The sequence below is a fragment of the Pseudorasbora parva genome, chromosome 3, assembly GCF_024679245.1.
Source record: "Pseudorasbora parva isolate DD20220531a chromosome 3, ASM2467924v1, whole genome shotgun sequence".
In the NCBI taxonomy this organism is placed as follows: Eukaryota; Metazoa; Chordata; class Actinopteri; order Cypriniformes; family Gobionidae; genus Pseudorasbora; species Pseudorasbora parva.
Window position 1 is genome coordinate 9,746,928 of NC_090174.1, and position 19,607 is coordinate 9,766,534.

The following is a 19,607-nucleotide window of genomic DNA, read 5'->3' on the forward strand; positions in this document are numbered from 1 at the left end:
CCACTGAACATGAAAAATACAGTAATTAAGCATGTACAATAAAATATTTAATATCAACCAACACAGATAATAATTTAAAAAAAAAAATCTAATGAGCTAAAAAACAGGTTCTGATAGGTCAATATGGTACTGATATATTGTGCATCTCTAGTCATACTCATGGTTTGTTTTTCACCCCAAGTATTATATTTCCACATGCAACTCAACGATTTGTGCTTCAGAGATGAATGATACTTCAAAACTTACTGCAGCAACTCAATACTGAATGATACTTTTTAGCAAAAAGTTACAATTTCACCTGGCAGATGACAAAACTGCTGCTGATCAGCCTAGCAACAGTCAGCAACCATCCAAACCAGAAGAGCAACATGCTAAGAGCCACTCCAAAGACCATCGAAGGCAGTAATGCAGCCCATTTTCGCAACAAATCACTACGAACCTGGTCATTTCAGCAATAACCCAGCATCAGATCCACACGGCACATGATCAACAGCCTTTTAGATAGATTGTAATGTGACTGAATATGATTAAACAATCTAATAACAATAATGATCATTTCATTAATTTCCCCTGCATGTTGAAAAGACATTGCGATTCCAGTGAGGTCTAGAAACAGCAGCTGTTGAGAATGATCACAGGTCATGAGAGAGCAGGAGTGATGCGAGGTCAGGCTTCCTGTAACAGATGCTCTGTTCTCACTGGCACAGACCTGCTGTTATGGACCTCATTCAGTCTTTAGCACTCCTTAGTCCTGTGTCAAGTCACAGTGTGTGTCTGTCTCGAAGTAAACTACAAACTGTAATCCCAAAGTTCAGTGGAAAGTATCTGCCTGATGCCAAAATGTGCAGTAACAGCACACCATCGCTTCAGTTATACACTGCCCCCTTGTGGTAAGACTGGAAGCATGTGAACTTTAAATCCAGATGTTTACAATAGCATACTATATTAAGAAATATTGTTTTGTAAGTAGATATTGTTTTTGTTTACAGCTGTATTGTAAGTAGTATGATAGTATGCTCAATCATGTCATCCATTTGTAGACAAATCTGGTAGAGGCTGGGGTTCCCATAGCAATGTTTTTTCTTTCTTTCGTGTGGATAAAATAAGGTCTGTGGTTAGCATTGCTTATGGTGGTTGTGCTCTGTATTTAGCAACTGATTAGCAGTTTCAGTTTCAAAATTCATGTTTGAGAATTGATTTTTTTGTAACATTACACTTTTTATGTGGTTACACATGTTTTTGAAAGAAGTCTCTTATTCTCTCATTTATTTTATCATAAAGTGATATTTATTTTATCATTTATTTTATCATTTATAATAAAGTGAAAACTATTTTTGTGAAATATTACGATTTAGAATAACTGTTTTTCTATTTGAAAATATTTTAAAATCAGCTACACCTTTTCCTTACACAAAATAAAGCATGTGACTATTTTCATAAAGAGATCAATGCTGTCTACATTTGAAGGAATGGTTAAAAATGAGGTGTGTAACGGTACTAAAAAAAAAACAACTTACGGTTCGGTGCGTACCTCAGTTTTGAAGTCACGGTTCGGTATGGCACAGTTTTACAAAATTACTTTTTATTTATTTTTATTAAAGGTGCCCTTGAATGATTTTAAACAATATGTTAAATTGTTCACTGATATCTACATAGAGCGTATGTGGCTTATTTAAGGTCAAAAATTGTCCAGATACAGTTTTACAGGTCCATTTACAACTAGGGTTGTGCCGATGGACGATATCATCGTCCATCGTGATGGCTGTGCGACATCACGATGGAGAAACACCATCGTCTGCCCCGCCCCGCTGCGAGTCTTGCGAGTCAACACACCAGAGTAGGCCTATGTGAGTGGAGTGGAGCGGCAGCAATTTCCCCTCCACGCTCTTTCTAAGCATTCAAGAATCCCTCCGCTCCAGCTCCGCTCCGGGTTCACCATTTCCCGCTCCCCGCCTCGCTCACTGATATCAGAAACACCGCTCCGTCTTTGCTCCGAGGATATTTCCGGCTAATAACTGCTAAACTATTTTAATAAGCTCTGAAATATCACTATAAAGTTCGGTTTATAACCTGCATTAATTGAAAAAAAATATAAAAAATAAACAATGGGAGAGAGCCTAGTTTCAACGTGGTTTATTGGAACATTTGTGTGCATTTTCCCCCCACTATGCCAAACTGGATTTATCAAAAGTTAAATATCATTGATGCTTTTTACAGTGCAAATTTGTTTGTATGTTTGGAAGTTTGGAAAGATGAACGTTTTCATCAGTTATTTTATCTACGGATCAATAGCCTACAGATGTCTGCTCATTCAAAATCATATAATAGAATAATATAATAACTGTATAGGCTACGTATACTGGCTACTGATAACTGTATGCAGGTAAGCACTACAAGATGTTTTTGAATGCATTAGAGAGAACGATTAGTTTGTGTGTGAATAAGTGCTACCTGTTTAAAATGTGCTTTCACCCGAACATATTCAGTATGAGGTAAAAAAATCCCTTAAACTTTAACATCCCTCTTATGCCCATCGCCGTGATCATCTGTATCAAGCTGGTTGTTTACCGTGTGAGTTCTGAACACTGCACCATGCTTATTTAAATCTTTTCGTTTCTACACATATTAGGCTACATATTCCTCATGTCTGTGAGGCAAGCCTGCTGAGTTTCAGTTTATTTGAGACGCGCTCCAGTTCATGATCAATGAAAGCGATCGCTTCCGCGACCTCATAGTCTAGGCTACTTATTTGCTTTTCATTAATTAAATACATGCAATTGGCCGAAGAAACCTTTATTAAAATTAAGATACAAATTGTACAAAACGAAAGAGAGGCTTTTTATTTAAAAATTTTTTTATATTAAACTAAATATAACCACCAAATTAATTTCTGACCCACTCGCATCTTTGCACGTATAGCCTATCATAATCAGATGAAATTAAAAAATAATATTAGGATATAATATTTAAACATAAATTAAAAACATTGTTTAATGGCTACAACAAGTATAGTAAGCTACAGATTTATGTCATGTCTGAGCTGGATTTAAACGAACATCATTTTACCAGCGGGTTCATGAGCGCGCCTGCGGATTATTGAGCTGATCACACCGGCTCCGCTCCGCTCATTAATCATTACAGGCTCGTTCTCGACAGAACACCACGTATTCAAAAATAGTGGGGTTTAAATGGGGCTCGGGCTCATAATTACAGTTAATGTGTCGGGCAGGGCCGGTCTCTCGGGTGCATTGGCTTGGGTAGGGTCGGTCTTGATTTTTTTGAACTGATCTAAGCTCTAGTTCGAAAAAACGAAACTAAAATATTAGTTTTCGCATTTTAACATTATCCATTTGAGATGTTCTGCTTAAAGTGCGTCATTCAGCCTACATTTTAGCCTTGTCTTTTTTCGTCAACGATATTGCATGTTTATATAACGTTAGTCACAATGTAGGCTAACGTTACGCAGTGACTGTGATGTAGCCTAATCTGAAATACAAATAGGCAAAAACATCATAGGAAACATCATACTTCATTTCCGCCTGACAATGAACATGTTTGGACAGATGCAAATGTTGGGGGCATGCGTATAAATGATCCCCAATGCTTGCGTCATGGTTGGCGTTATGTTGAGAAGCACTTTTTTTCCTGTGGAGTTTTGGATTCATGAGATTTACTCACGTTACTGTAAATGAGTAGTTTTTCTGTGTACTTCCACTTTTTTAAGTAGTTTTAAAAATCTGTAATTTTACTTTTACTTAAGTACATTTTTATTGAAGTATCGTACGTTGCTGCATTTTAAACCACATCTGTTACTGAGTAAAAATAAATCATTAATGCAAAGAGGGGAGGGAAAAAACGCGATCCGGAAATAACTAGTTGATGCCAAAGGTCAGAGGAGAATGGGCCGACTGATTCAAGCTGATAGAAGAGCAACTTTGACTGAAATAACCACTTGTTACAATCGAAGTATGCAACAAAGCATTTGTAAAGCCACAACACGCACAACCTTGAGGCTGATGGGTAGCAGAAGCTACCACTCATCTCCACTACAAATAGAAAAAGGAGGCTACAATTTGCACAAGCTCTGAGCCAAAATTGGACAGTTGAAGACTTGAAAAATGTTGTCTGGTCTGATGAGTCTCGATTTCTGTTGAGACATTCAGATGGTAAAGTCAGAATTTGGCATAAACAGAATGAGAACACTGATCCATCATGCCTTGTTACCACTGTGCAGGCTGGTGGTGGTGGTGTAATGGTGTGGGGGATGTTTTCTTGGCACACTTTTGGCCCCTTAGTGCCAATTGGGCATCATTTAAATGCCACGATCTACCTGAGCATTGTTTCTGACCATGTACATCCCTTTATGACCACCATGTACCCATCCTCTGATGGCTACTTCCAGCAGGATAATGCACCATGTCACAAAGCTTTAATAATATCAAATTGTTTTCTTGAACATGACGATGAGTTCACTGTACTAAAATGGCCCCTACAGTCACCAGATCTCAACCCAATAGAGCATCTTTGTTGTGGTGGATGTGGTGGAATGTGGTGGAACGGGAGCTTCGTGCTCTCGATGTGCATTAGGGCTGTCAAAATTGCTCAAAAATGACGTTCGAATATTCCCTCTAAAAAAAAAAAACACGAATATTCAAACTATTCGAACATCTGGGTGCGCATTGTGTGCATTTCGTCAATAACAGGACAAATTAATACAAATAGACATAACTATTTGTATAGGTTGTCTATTTAAGTTTATACATATTTGACAACGTATTATTTACACAAAAACAAGTAAATTAACTAATGGCCAAGACTGCAGATCTCACTTTTCCTATAAATATTCCTTGACAGCCCTAATGTGCATCCCACAAATCTCCATAAACTGGAAGATGCTATCCTATCAATATGGCCCAACATTTCTAAAGAATGCTTTCAGCACCTTGTTGAATCAATGCCACGTAGAATTAAGGCAGTTCTGAAGGCAAAAGGGGGTCAAACACAGTAATAGTTCCTAATAATCCTTTAGGTGAGTATAGCTATAATAAAGTGCATATATTTAGTGAAAGGGTTAATCTCTCTAGTGAACTAGCAGCTGTGGACACAATGACTTGAATAATGTGAGGTAAATGTGATGCTTCAGGACATTGTTCTCAACCTGTTTATTGACTTCTTTCCGCAGTTGAAACACTGAATGAGCGATTACATGACATACGATACATTTCAGTAAGTTATGTTTCCTCAAGGTGCCTTTAGAGATATCAATTAATGTTTATTCTTGAGGAAGAGATGCTTCTTGAACTGCTTGAACTGACGTGCCTATACAGTGATCAGTCATGTCACATTAAAGGGCATCAAACTGACATTTATCGTTTGAATTTCAAGATAAAATGGACTGCATACTTAATATGTTCGTGTGGGAACTCAGACTGAAGTGTTCTGCGCTTAAAACAAGCCGAAAGATAGTATTCGGAACATGTACCAAACCTAAAATGGTTCGGTACGAATACGCATACCGTTAAACCCCTATTAGAAATGTATAAAAATATTATCAATCCTTTTCCAAACAAAAACATTCATGTCTAAAGGATTTGATTAAACTTTCAGACACATTAAAGTGTATCTGGTATTCTTATAAGTTATGATTTGACAACTATACAGAAAATCCAAACATTAGCCTTATGTTGTATGTAGGGCTGTCAAAGTTAACGCGTTAATAACGCGTTAACAACGCGTTAACGCAAATTAATTTTAACGGCACTAAATGTATTAACGCGCGCATTTTCTGTTTGATCCATAGCCCGTGATTGGAGAAATTGGGATAAGCCATTGATGTATTCTTGCATTACAATCGGCTAAAACGAATGCACAGGTTACTCTTCTAAACAAGAACGCTCCATTTCTCACACTGTTCACGTGAATCGAGGTATAGTTTGGCGCGCACACGCAAAATACTGGCAGTTCAATAGAGTGTGCGCATCTCTTAAAGGGGCCACACTATATTCCTACTCGTGGAATATGGACCTCCTCCGGGTATGGTGTGGTACTGGTGTGCTCACAGGTCCACATGACAGCTTTCAAATTACCAGTTTTTCATACGAACTGTGCCCTGTTCTGAACTAAACTGCCAGTAACACTACCTTTATTTATATTCTTAAAATGAGAGAAATCCCTGCTTATTCTGAATTTTTAAGCAAGGCTTAAGAGACATGAATAAATTCTTCGATAAACATCTAGGGTCCTTTGATACATATCTAGTCTTCATGCTGTTTTATTGATTATTATTGAATAAGTATTATATGGTTTCACTAATAATAAACATATATTTGCATAAAGTATGCATATTTGTCCAAATACCCATGTTGATTAGAGTATTAAAAACTTAATTCAAACTTAATTTAAGATACATTTACAACAAATAAAAATCTGCGATTAAATTGCGATTAATCGCGAGTTAACTCATGACAATCATGCGATTAAATTTTTTTAATCGTTTGACAGCCCTAGTTGTGTGAAGCATCTTCTCCAAAAAGTGGGGTAAGATGAGCCAGACTGTATGTACCATTGACAAAGAATGTATTAAGAATGTAGTGTATGAATCGGTTTTTCAGTTGGTTAAAATGTACTTTTGTTACAAGTTATAAATTGATTAATTGTTTTACAGATGTACAGAAATATTAAAGAATGTTGCATTTTAAAAGAATAAGTTTCAAGTAGGAATATTGTACAGATAAACCCATCTGACTAATCAAAATAAAAAATATTGTTTAGCTCATCTTACCCTGGTATGTCCTAACCACATCCTGACCATAATCCAATCCTATAGGTATAGGACATCCAAAACCACAAAACCCATATTAAACTCCTGGAGGAACACATGACGCATTCTCTTGAGTTTTTCAAACTAATTTTTTACTGCAGTAAGGTAGGGTAACGTGAGGTTAAGATGACCATAGATTTTCTCCTGACCATAGATGGCACAAAAACTAATTTCAGCACTTTAGATGAATGGCTATGCAGTTTTTTTTAATTTTGTCATTTCATAAGAATTAGGGCTGGGACCGTATGGATTTTTTCTTTCCGCGGTTGAAAAGCAAGAAATTCCTGTAGTTCAGCGGTAAACCCGTGATGCTACGCCCCCTGTTGCGTGTCTTGTTTTGAGTGCAACACATGCTAATCTTCTTCTATAGCTTGCTCTGTACATTAAAGAGAATATAACGCATAATGCATATATGCTATTTTAAATACTGTAGTCTATGCCAGATATATAGCCTACATTTTAAAATAATAAACGCTCAAACATCCATTTTATAAGCATGCGTGTTTATTTTCCATCCGTGAAACAATACACCAGCCTGTAAAACATTTAAATTAGGGGTGTAAGAAAATATCGATACACGTGAATATCGCGATATTATGTTTGGCGATACTGTATCGATTCTCAAAAACGCTGTATCGATATTTATATATTTACATCCAAGATTCGTGGCTTTGTGTTCGGTTTAAACCACAGACTGTATAACACCCAACCGCTAGATGGCAGTGTTATCTCAGAACGTATAACTGACGCGGAGCCGGAGAAGCGCAAGGTAAAAGTGCGTGCATCACTAGTGTTTACATTAGCAAACCCAGCTCTCAAGACGATAGAATTATTCCGCTCTTGCAGTATACAGAGCTGAAGTGTGGACTCATTTTGGCTTCAGCTAAAAAGAAGCCACTAAGGAAATCGACAAGAAACATTTTGTTTGCAAAATAGGCCAAGTTATAATCTAATACTCGGGAAACACATTGAAACAGAGCTCGCTTAACATCCTGACGTCACCCGCGCTGCTGAGAAGTGTTTCTATAGAATGTACTGCACGTTTTCCTCTCAGTAACAAAATAAACACACACCAAAACTGACAGCGGTGGCAGGAGAACGAAAGATAATAGCGATGTGGATATGGATGCACCAGCTCTGCAGTTCAGTTCTTGAAATAGCACTTTCTACAATAGACTGCTTTATAGAAAACAGCTTTAGGGTCCGATCACACAGAACGTGTTTTTCAGGTTCGAAAATGCGAGTGCGCTTTAATGTTTCTAGGCAACCCCCGAATCACCTGTACTGTCAGTCAAATCAATGTAACGGTCAACACAACGGAAGGCCACCCTCTTCATTCATTCGTTTGGACAACAGAACATAAGCGTGATGATGTTGCATGCTTTTCTGCTCAGAGTTGACTTTTTTCAACTTCATGCGCTCGCAGTGCTCCTTCAAAAACGCGAGGATAAGCAGCGCGCATAACGCTTTCTGCCAACCGAAATCCATTCAAAAAAGGCGACTCTCGCTGCAAAAACGCGTTCTGTGTGATCGGGGCTGCTGTGTTAAATATAAAACAAACAGTAATTAAGTCATGAAATGGACTGCACTTTCTGTTGTTAAATAGCCACTGCTATACTGTGAACCTTTAAAACATATACACATAAAGAATCCTGCAGTAACTTTACATTTCACTTAACTTAGATTGCACATTGCATATGATTAGTGATATAAATTATAGGCTGTATTAATTAAATAAAATACTTTGTCTTGTGTTTTAGGCTTATGGTTGTGTTCTTTATTCTTTTAAATTATAAAAAACAAAAACACACAAAAAAGAAATATCGCAATATATTGCCTCTCTTACAATATCGCAATATATTGCAATATATCGTTTCGTAACCCCTGTATCGTGATACGTATTGTATCGCCAGAGTCTTGGCAATACACAGCCCTAATTTAAATGATTATAAGTAAATAATGGTAATCGTAAGAATATAAGAAAATTAAATATTTGTTTAAAAAAGATTTTTTTTTAATAACCTATTTCCCCACAAACTGTTCAAAGATGCGTCATGCTGGTCTGCGCTTTTGAGAATATCTCCAGCTCGAATGTCTTCGTCTTCATGTTTTCTCCTGATGTTGCAAAGCAACACTTGTTGTAAAACGTCTGAAGAGCACATTTTATCTTCCACAGGGTCAAGACATTTAGGCTATGCTTGATTATGCACTGCTAGAGAAAACGAAAGTAAAACCACTGCGTGTGAACTATTCAAATAAACTTGACGCGCCTCAAGTCTAATCACAAGCACAAACTGTGTCAAATAAAATTTCATCCTACAGTGTTTTTCTACTTTACCTCAGTAAACACTAGGTGCGTTTACACTGAGCACTGTAATTGGTTTAAAAGGCCAATCCGAATGAAAATGCTCCATATAAACACCTCATTCGAAATAAAAATGCCCAGACAGAATGTAATCGGTTTGAGAGGGGTGGGATAAACCTTTTCATGAACCGATCAAACGAAAAATTTAACCATGTAAATGACCTGACCCGATTACCGTAATTTGCAGTCCTTATATGACGTGATACACAGCGCTCACACGCAGGCTATAATGTTGAGAGGAAAGTAAATTTTTCAGAGGGGTAAACTTTTTATTAAGAAGTTATGAAGATAATGTTGGCATAATGACACAGACATAGCCTGGCTACATCCACTCATCTTGACAGCGTATGTGCAGGCACTTTTTACTTCAACTGCACCTGACAGAAATTTTTTTTTTTCTTCAAAGATTACACTTTACAATAAATAAATAGCTTTTATAAAACCGTTTTAGTCCTAGTGTCCGTCAAGAGTTGCTAGGGCATCCGTGAACACATTCAGCTTCTGGAGAGGAGAGAGTCGACATTTCTGATGCGGCAGACAAACTGCTCTGTGATGATTGCAATTGAAAGTCAGCTCCTGTAAACCCCAGATCAGGTTAGATAATGTCTCATGTAAACAGTGCTAACGTGGCTAATGTGAATGGGTATAATAGACTTAAGCAAACGAAAGGAAGAAGTTTTTTTCGAGTCAAAGTCCGAGTCATTTGGTTTTGAATTTCTGCCGATACGGAGTCCCGATCCGATACTTTTATAATACATAAAAAAAGAATAAAGAAGAGTGAAAAAAAAAAGATCCAGAATGTTCCTTATTTTTTTATTTAATTCACCTTATTTTAACAATTCAACAACTTCTGCGAGGTAGCTTGCACAATCAAGTAATAAATAACATAAATTCTTCACTTTTGGATTTTAGTTCAACAGTAAATATTTTAAAAGTCTGTTGCGCAGTAGAGAGCAGGAACTACAACGGCGATATAAATTGATAGAATAATTAATTATTTTGGTTTGAAATAAACAGTTATGGAAATGTAGAAATTAAAGCTAAAGCTACAATCTGCTCCCAAAAATTCCCGAAAAAAGTCTGTTAGTGCCTCACTGACAACTTCACTCAGAGAACACGTCGATCACAGCTGTCAATCATGACATCACACACCTGTTTTTATAGCATCAAATAACTAACTAAAACTAAACTTATTTTAAAAACGAACACTTAAAATGAAATCATTGTGATGATAACTGCCTACATGACATAAACTAACTTTTAGGAAAAAATATTTGAAGTGTAATTTGATTGTTTAGTTTGCCTCGCCTCCATTAGAAAACACGGAGGTGCGGCTATACTGGGACCGGCCACCTAGGGGCGATCGTGCCGCGAAGGGCCCGATTTCCGATCGCGTGATCAGATCGGGACACCCCTAGTTAAAATTCACGGAAATCGGAATAACAGATAACCAGATTGCAAAACAGAATTAAAAAGCCGGCACATCTTAAATTGGGCTCAACCTCTCTCATTCGCCATGAATCCATATGTTTTGATGGCTGAGTAACATCTGCAAATTTATTTCCCTTGTAAGTGCTTCACTCCTGTGGTAATAATCAAGTAAAACAACGTTCACATACAAAACACTGGGTCAATAACGAAATTATAGTTTTAAGTTAAAAAAAGTATGTAGATAGGCCTTAAAATAAAAAGTGCACAATTCCTCTGGAAGCAGCTACTTTTTTCGCTCACGTGCAACATAGTGCGAATGAGTCCTTATTTGGGTTAGTAAAATAACAAAATTATAATTTTTAAGTAGAAAATAGTATTTATGTAAAGAGATATATATGCTATATTAAAATAAAAAGTACAGATCCTCATAAGTGGAAGAGATTTTTCGACACAAAGTTTTTGAATTTGTGGAGTAAAAGTTAGTTTTTTTATTTTTAAGTAATAAAATAAAAACTATATGTGGCATGCTGTTACTAGTTATTGTTTTTATTATTATTTAATTATTGTAATTATTGGGGTTATTTAATATTTACATGAATTAGATGTACATTCCAGCAGTCTTCAACTTCATTAATTTACGGGTTAATTGAGTGAAAATATTCAATTTGATTTCACAGTGTTTCTATTATGACATCTTCAGTTAAAATGTGGGCAATTAAATGTGTAAATATTCACAGAAGTCATAGAATAATTCTACCTTTCAGATTCATTTCTTTTACTGGGATTTTGCTTTGTCATCGGTTAATTATTTTAATTATTTAATTAAATTTAATTGGCTGAAGTATCATCATCCTGCACATGCTAAACTTCATTTCAAAAGTAAATCCACATTGTTCTTTCCGTGTTTTCGTGTTTTCAGTTATATGCTAGGTGGCGCTATTACGCAACTTCTGAATGTGTACAGAATCTCCTGATCATAAAAACGTGAGGAAGACAGAGTAAAACAAGCGATCGTATGTAAGCAGATGCACGTTAAATAACGTGATCATCATCATTAAACATCATATGAATCAAAACTGCCTAATGTTGTGAATGAAATGTGGATCCAGGACGAGCTACAGGACTGTGTAACCATTAGGAGTGTTGATTAACTCGATGTACTCCATCTGTGTTTGATCATCGCTCTGAATATGATCTGGGTACAGTTTTTCAGAAAAATGTGATTTTATCAGCTTTTTGTTCAAAATGTTGTTTTTTATTAAACTTACCCACAATCAAGTTTTGATAAAAAAAGGAATAAATTAAGTTAGAATAAAACAGGGTTTTTGCTTAAAAGAAAAGGGCCAGCTCTTTCTTTTGATATATTGCATGCTCAGATATTCACAAAACAAAATAGTCTATGCACTATTAAATTTTTGTGAAAATGGTCAAAAATCCTGGCGGTTGAACTGACTGGTGGGGAAAGAGTTAAGGGGGCATCTTCCCTCATGTCGCCCTACATGTATGTACTGTGCATACTGCACAGAATGCACATTTCCATTATGCATAGGTTACTTTCAGACCCCCTTTGAATATACAGTTCTCTGCTGACACTATGTGGTGTCTCAGAATTACTGCATGGGCCCAAAGTTACTGATGAAGCATGTGAGCGTGAGTGTGAAGGGTAGACAACATCATGTTTAGAAAAGTTAGACCAGTTTGTACCATGCAGCAGTCCAAACAAAGGACGGACGGAGAGCCCAGCAGACCAAACACCTCTCCACACAGCAGACACTGTGATAGGCCGTTTCCCACAGCAGACCTCCTCATGTTCTCCAGACGCTCCACTAGACGCCTGAAATACACACACGCATCTTTATTTAAAAGAACATATCAGGAATATCTTTACATATCAACTTAAGACATACATCTTATGTCACTGTGAAACCTTGTGGTCTTTTAATTAATTGGGCTCCCAGAGACCCCTAAGCTGTATGTTGTTTTTAATATGTATAAATTAACTTATTTTCTCTTAAAAACACAAAGTCCTGAAAAAAAGAAAAAATTATAATGGTTTCCACTAGGGATGCAACTATACAGTTAGTCCACAGTTCAATACATACCTCGGTTTTTAACCACGGTTTTCGGTTCGGTTCAGTTCTGATGGCTTGTCACATCATTTTTTTTAATTTTTTTATTAAAGGTCCCATGGCATGAGATTTTTTTTAAAATTAATTTTTATTTTATGAGGTTTTATAACATTAAAATGAGTTCCCCTAGCCTAACTGTTGCCCCCAAGTGGCAACATTTAGGCTTTTTGATCGGTGTAAATCGAGTTCTGGCTGTCTTTCTCTGCCTTTGAGAAAATGAGAGCTCAGATGAGCTGATCTTGAATTCTCCGGTTATGACGTCATACCAGGAAAGGTTACCCGCCCAGAGAATTAGTAGAGAATGGATTCAGTTTATCAGTCGCAATGTCAGCAGCACAGACATTAATATACAAATGCAGCTTCAGTTTCCTCTCCATTAGGAAGATTAATTTTGTTAATACCGTAAATCCTCTAATATTGGCCTGTATTACATTAGCGGCCGGGTCTCCAACATTGGCCGGTCTCTAATAGCGGCTGGGGCTATTATTAGAACCAACTTTTTTCTGGGCAGGCCTCAACATCAGGGGCGTATGATGACAGGCCCCCTCACTTTATTAAACAAATATAATAATATTTGTTAAATAACAGTTGTTCAAATTATTTTAACATAATTACAAAATTATTATAACATCTCAAATACTGGAATAAATAAAAAATAGTTTTACAGTCTATTTTTTTTTGTGTGTGCATGATGTTTGATTGACAGCTGTGTTAAAGGGGTACTTCAGCGCTGGGAAGATGAATCTGTATTTAAACTGGGTCATCAATGTAGTAGAAATGTGAAATTATTGAATTTGGTGCCTTCTAGACTGAGAAAAGACAGAAAATGTATTTTGCTCTCATGGGGATGAAAGACTACAATGCCCAGAAAGCTTTGCTGCCCCGTGAGGCCATTCCCAAAAATCACCAACTTGATTACTGTTACTGAGTTAGAGAAGACTCTACAATTAAAAACTGAACGTGTCTGTTCTATATAATGAGTGAGTCACCGCGCGAGTATCACAGCACTGAGCACTAACTGCAGGAGTCAGATAAATGAGCTGAGCTCTCGTGATGAGAGCTGAGGTAATCGCGACTACACTCTCGGCATACATTCACAACGCGAGTTCATTCTGGCGCGTTTCAGTTCATGCCTTTGCAAGCTTAACTTTCATAGAAATTAATTTGAGAAGTTAAAAGACATGTAAAAGACACTGTAGCTGCGAGCTGAGCTGTGAGTGTGATCTCCATCCCCCATGCACGGGTTGGAAAAACATGTGGAAATGGCTCCCTCTGCTGGCTGTAGTCTTTAGCCTTTGGCCAAACATTCCTCCTTTGATGCAAATATTGTCAATTTGCATCATAGAAGGAATTTTTCCAGAAATAAAATGCATAAATCTCTTGTCTCAGGGGGATATGAGGGGGGAGCACAATCATTTGAATATACTCCAGGGTTTCTTCTGATACAAAGCCATATGCTAATCACTGAAATAACCCTTTAAGGCAATAGGCTGTCTCATGTATGTGACGTGGCTCGTGCCAGTGACTTCATGAAGTGTGTTTACCTATTCACTTAGCCTGTAATTTGCAGTTGTATGATAGAGAAACAGCAGCGATGCAAAATTCTATAAAAAGGACTTTAAAAAATCCTGTTGACGTGGGAGAGAACCCATCCATCAGGCCAGGCCGCAAGTAAAGTTAAGACTTTTCAATTGCCTGTGCGAGGATGAGAACAGACGTGCAGCGGAACATGAGGAGGACGAAGAGCAGCTGTACAATAATGAACTTGGGTGTGTCTCAATCCGCTCCCTAGTTCAGTAGTCAGGGCACTGATCAGGGAGTCTGCCCATTGACTTGCGTCCTGATTAGTGCCCTGACTACTGAACTAGGGAGCGGATTGAGACGCAGGGCTTGTTGTAGAAGCTGGCGTGAGTTATGAGGAGTTTACAGGGAGAGATGAAGAGGAGGAGGAAACTGAGGAGGACGGGGATTAAACAGAATTGGAGGATTTAGTTTTACTTCAAACCAAACAAGACAGGAATCGTTAAACTTTGGAGCTGTAAGGTGTCTGTTGCCTTTTGTTATGAATCAATAACCTAATTATCACCGTGTATGGTTAAGTGTTTACAATGCACTTCTGGTAGCCTATGTTTGCTACGTATTTGTTACCATATTTCTACACTGGAATTTAGCCTGAATTACCGGTATTTGTTGTTAATGTTCTGTATGTATACCATAATGTTATGGTAACTGTACGTTTTCAATAAATTAACCTAGTATTTTATAGGTTAAAATAGATGCAAAATCTCATTTTTATTCATTCTACTGGGAGTTTGATTTGCTCAAATAGAAATTGAGGCCTGCCTCTAATTCTGGCCTCCTTCCAATAAAGGCCTGAACCGCGATGCGCTTGAGTAAAATAAAAGCCCGGGTCTATATTAGAGGATTTACGGTACTTATTTAATTTTATTGGTAAAAGCCCTATTGTGTCCTATTATTATAATTTAATTTGATTAAATTCATGAAATGAACACAAAAGATGATGCATGCATATAATTAGGCTTTTAAAAATATAGATATATAAAAGATAAAGATGCTCATAAAAGGAAAACATATATTTAAACTTTTTGGAAAAGAGGATTTCTGTCACTGCTGTAAACTGACCACCACAGAATATGAAGAATATCAAAAACTTTAGGAGTCAGCTGATCACCAGCACAATAACACAATCAGCAAAATATAGTCTAATTATCGTTATCGAGAAAATCCCAGAAAATATTGAGATATCATTTTTTGTCAATATCGCACACCCCTAGTCTTGATATAAAATTACTCTGTGTGTTCATTCAGTGGCTGTTATGAGACTGCAGTGTGCAACAAGCTAGATTGATAATAGAATCATATTAAAACATATTAAAAATCTATTCATATTAAAACTAATATCATATTAAAAAAAGCTGGATGACTTGTATTGCTAAATGGCATACAATTAATTAAAAAAATATATTGTATGGTGGAGAAAATGCTGTATTACGGTTAATACAAATACAGGTTATTCCAATGCCACAGACAAACTCATACTTTTCCTTGTCATTCTGAAAGCCGGTACTTTAAAATGGTCATAACCTCTCAAATCGTAACAGCTCTCTCTTTTTATGAATAGGTTTTGAATATTTGCTGGTAATAGGACCCAATTTGCTTTATACACTAATTGTGCAGTATAAAAAGTAATTAGGTCCATGAATTTAAGCATTTTACTTTGTAAAAACAGTATATTTGTATGTTCTTTGTATCCTACCTTATGAATAACTCTGGTTGCTTATTTTTGAGGTGTTTACTAAAGCATTCTGAGCGTTTCTATCATTTCTACGGACAGGCAATGTAATGACATGGGCATTACACTGGTTAAAATAGCTGATTCCTCTGGATTTAAATATTATTGGAAACATTTGGGATAGATACACGTCAAAAAATATATATATCATTGTTTTAGTGGTTTTTAGATATTTTAATCTAAAAACATATCGTGCCTTTAACTAACAACAAAGTAAAATGTGCACGGATGCAGAAAGAAAAACACGGCTGGTAGAAAAAGCCAGACATTGTGTAACAGAGCAGAGTAAGGCATGAAAAAGCACAAATGTGACACAGAATGATAAAGTTTTACCCAATCCGGTGTTGCTCAATGAGCTCGAGCTGCTCAGCGCGGTGGATGACACTCATGATGAGATCCAGCTCGGTTTTCTCAATCGCCTGAGCTTTCCTCTGTCTCTCTGTCTGAAATGTGTGAATGGACCAACCAGTACGTAACCTGGGAAAAATCCAGTTACATAAACAAGAAAGAAAAAAAGCACATCTGTGAGAAATTAATGGTTTTAATAAATGCAAACATGTAACTTAAAAAAGACTTGTCCATTTCAACACATATTACATTGGGTGATTTGTCAAATGACATGCTGAAATTCTATTTGCGCAACAGATTAATAAAAAATAAAAAAATAAAAAAGATGAGTACTAAAACTTACTTTGCTCTAAGTGCTAGTTGTCTGTCATTGGGACAGACCCACTGCTCATTTGCACTGTCAAACATTGTGTCTGTCATGTTTCACTATCGAGCTGTAAAAGAGCAGAAGTTAAAAATCATAAAATAATCAGGTATTTGATGTAAAGTATGAAACAGCAGGAGTAATAGGTTTGAGAATGTAATTGTCAGGATATATATATATATATATATATAGGTAAATGAATTAGCATTCACCTTCACCGTCACAGCCGTTCATTGGATGTGACAGGTGTTGTCTGTTTGTTATGATAGAGCTTACATCCAATTATGTAGAAGTGGAAGGACGCGGCTCAATTATTGGATTATTCGTCTCACAACACCTGCCAAATGACAGTTTCAGAGACCAAACAAAGACATATTGTGCTGTCTGTCGCATAAGAATCATTTACATAACATTTAATCAAGAAAATAACATTGCAGTTTCTGTATATACAGTATGTACTGCATGTATACACACTTAATAATTAATGAGTTACATGCAAGTTAAATGAATGGCTGTGTGACGTTAATCCAACAACCAAAAAAAAGCAAAAGAAAATTAAACAAAATTATATACAATAATCACAAATCCACATTTACATTGTTTAAAAATATTACTGAAATGTAAATGATATAATAATTTTATACACACACACGCGTTTGTTTCACTATATTAGTGAGGACATTACATAGGCTTCCATGTGATTTTATATCAGGTTAATGATACTTTCTATCCCCTAACCCAACCCAACCCCTATACTAAACCTACCCATCACAGAAACATGCGCAGAAGAACAGATTTAATAAAACCATATTTTGGCCGATTTATAAGCCTTTTTAACTAGTGAGGACCAGTCCAATGTCCTCACTAGTGAGTTTTTTTTCATATTTTACTATATAAGTGAGGACATTTGTGTCCTCACAAGTATTGCCAAACAAGGAACACAAACACACACACACACACACACACACACACACACACACACACACACACACACACACGCACACACACACACACACACACACACACACACACAGTTTAAAATATAAATATAAATTATGCTTTTAAATTATATAAATGTATATACACAATGACAACAATAATAATAATAATAATAATAATAATAATAATAATAATAATAAACATTCAAGTTACCATGAAATCTGTATTTGTATGTTTTTTGTTGTTTATTGTTGCAGGAATATAGCATTACTTTATATAAACTATACATTTAAATGTATATGTATTAATAAATACACACATTTATAAAATATTACCTTAAAGCTACACTGTGTGATATTTTCCCCCATCTAGCGGTGTAAAGGTATATGACCATCCAGCGAATAATAGTTTCTGTTCCTCTCAATTCTGATTTCGTTTTAACTCCTATGGTGGCCGATTTAGTCCAAGATTAACATGGCAATCCCCCTCTTCACATTCGACACGGTGCCATCGAGTGTTAAAACGCGAAAGGCGAAGCTTTAATTTGTGGGTATGTCCCTCTTTGGCTTATGTACTTTCAAGATGGAGGAGCAACATGGCGATCAGCATTCGAACCCCTCACCCGTATGTATTTTCAATGGTATATTATAAACTTACGAGAATACTTTATTACCTGAAAGAAGTAAATATACATTAATGAGCACATATATTTTTGAAAGAACTAAGTGTTTTAGCTAAGAATAAACTAAAAAAAGTTACACAGTGTAGCTTTAACATTTGTATTTGTACAAATTTACTGAATTCCTATATATAAAATTAATAAATTTAAATTATTTCTAATTTGATATAAAATGTATTGTTATTATTACTATTATTATTATTATTATTATTATTATTATTAAGAAGCCTTAAATTACAGGCAAATAATGAGGGCATCCTTTACTGTTGACAATGCATTCATAAACTTTCTATATCATCACCCATTGAATGTATTATGCATACATTTATGTAAAAGCATCTGTTAAAAAAAATAATTAAAAAAACACATTCTTATCAAAAACATCTCTTTGTTGTAGAAACATGTCTAACACAAACAGATACAATCTACCGCTTTATGGTTAACCAGGACAAGTCTGTTTACTTTTCCATGAGAACTGCACTTTATTTGGCTCTGCTACACAGGCCTCAGGCACAGATGACCACAAACTACTTTGTTTCACAAGCACACCTCACAGTCTAGCGTTTCCTCTCAAACCAACACCTGTAATTCCAGAGAAAGACAACTTGATAACTGCAAACCTGGTATTTCCTTGAAGAGTACAGATATCAAACATTCCCTTTTCTTATTACGAACTCCAAGTAACACATAGAAATAGCTGACTGATATGCAGTAGGATATCAAAGAGAAAAAAAACTCAAACTATTACATTAACTACAGGTCTCTGTGTCCAGGCAATGCGTCTTTTTCAAGACGTAAACATTCAGGCAACCATTCCTATCCCCTCAAGTCCTATCCCCTCAAATGCAGAAAACAGGCAAAGACAGCCAAGAAAGAGTGTTTACCTTACTAGAGGACAGAAAAAGTGCTGTTACAGCGGGCCACGTCTCAGCATAAGAAAGTGAGAGTAAAGGAAACAGGGCATTAGAGGAGGAGGAAACTACTGATTGCACTGATCTCAGATCAGGTTTGCTGCCCCTCTACAATGGATCAAGTCACATGACCCAAGCACATTTCATCCAAAACATCCTGCTCCTCCAATGATTACAGTGATTAAATAAGGAAACAAAAGAGTGACAGTGATAAAGCCAATCGGAGACAGGACACCAAGGTGCTAGAGACTAAAGTCTTTACTATTGACCTGGCCTTTAAAATCAGTCAATATAAATCACAGTAATCT

The 19,607-nt window shown here is 36.3% G+C and overlaps 1 protein-coding gene across 1 annotated transcript in view; it reads right to left on the reverse strand.

The window, feature by feature from the left end:
* Window positions 1-19,400, reverse strand: part of LOC137070535 (rab effector Noc2-like) — a 133,584-nt gene extending 114,184 nt beyond the window's left edge. The window contains exons 1-4 of the mRNA XM_067437771.1: window positions 19,273-19,400; window positions 16,750-16,840; window positions 16,392-16,535; window positions 12,321-12,450 (exon numbers count right to left, since the gene is read on the reverse strand). Of these exons, the coding sequence (XP_067293872.1) occupies window positions 12,321-12,450; window positions 16,392-16,535; window positions 16,750-16,826 (351 nt within the window). The 5' untranslated portion in view covers window positions 16,827-16,840; window positions 19,273-19,400. The remainder of the gene's footprint in view (window positions 1-12,320; window positions 12,451-16,391; window positions 16,536-16,749; window positions 16,841-19,272) is intronic.
* Window positions 19,401-19,607: the final 207 nt, after the last annotated feature.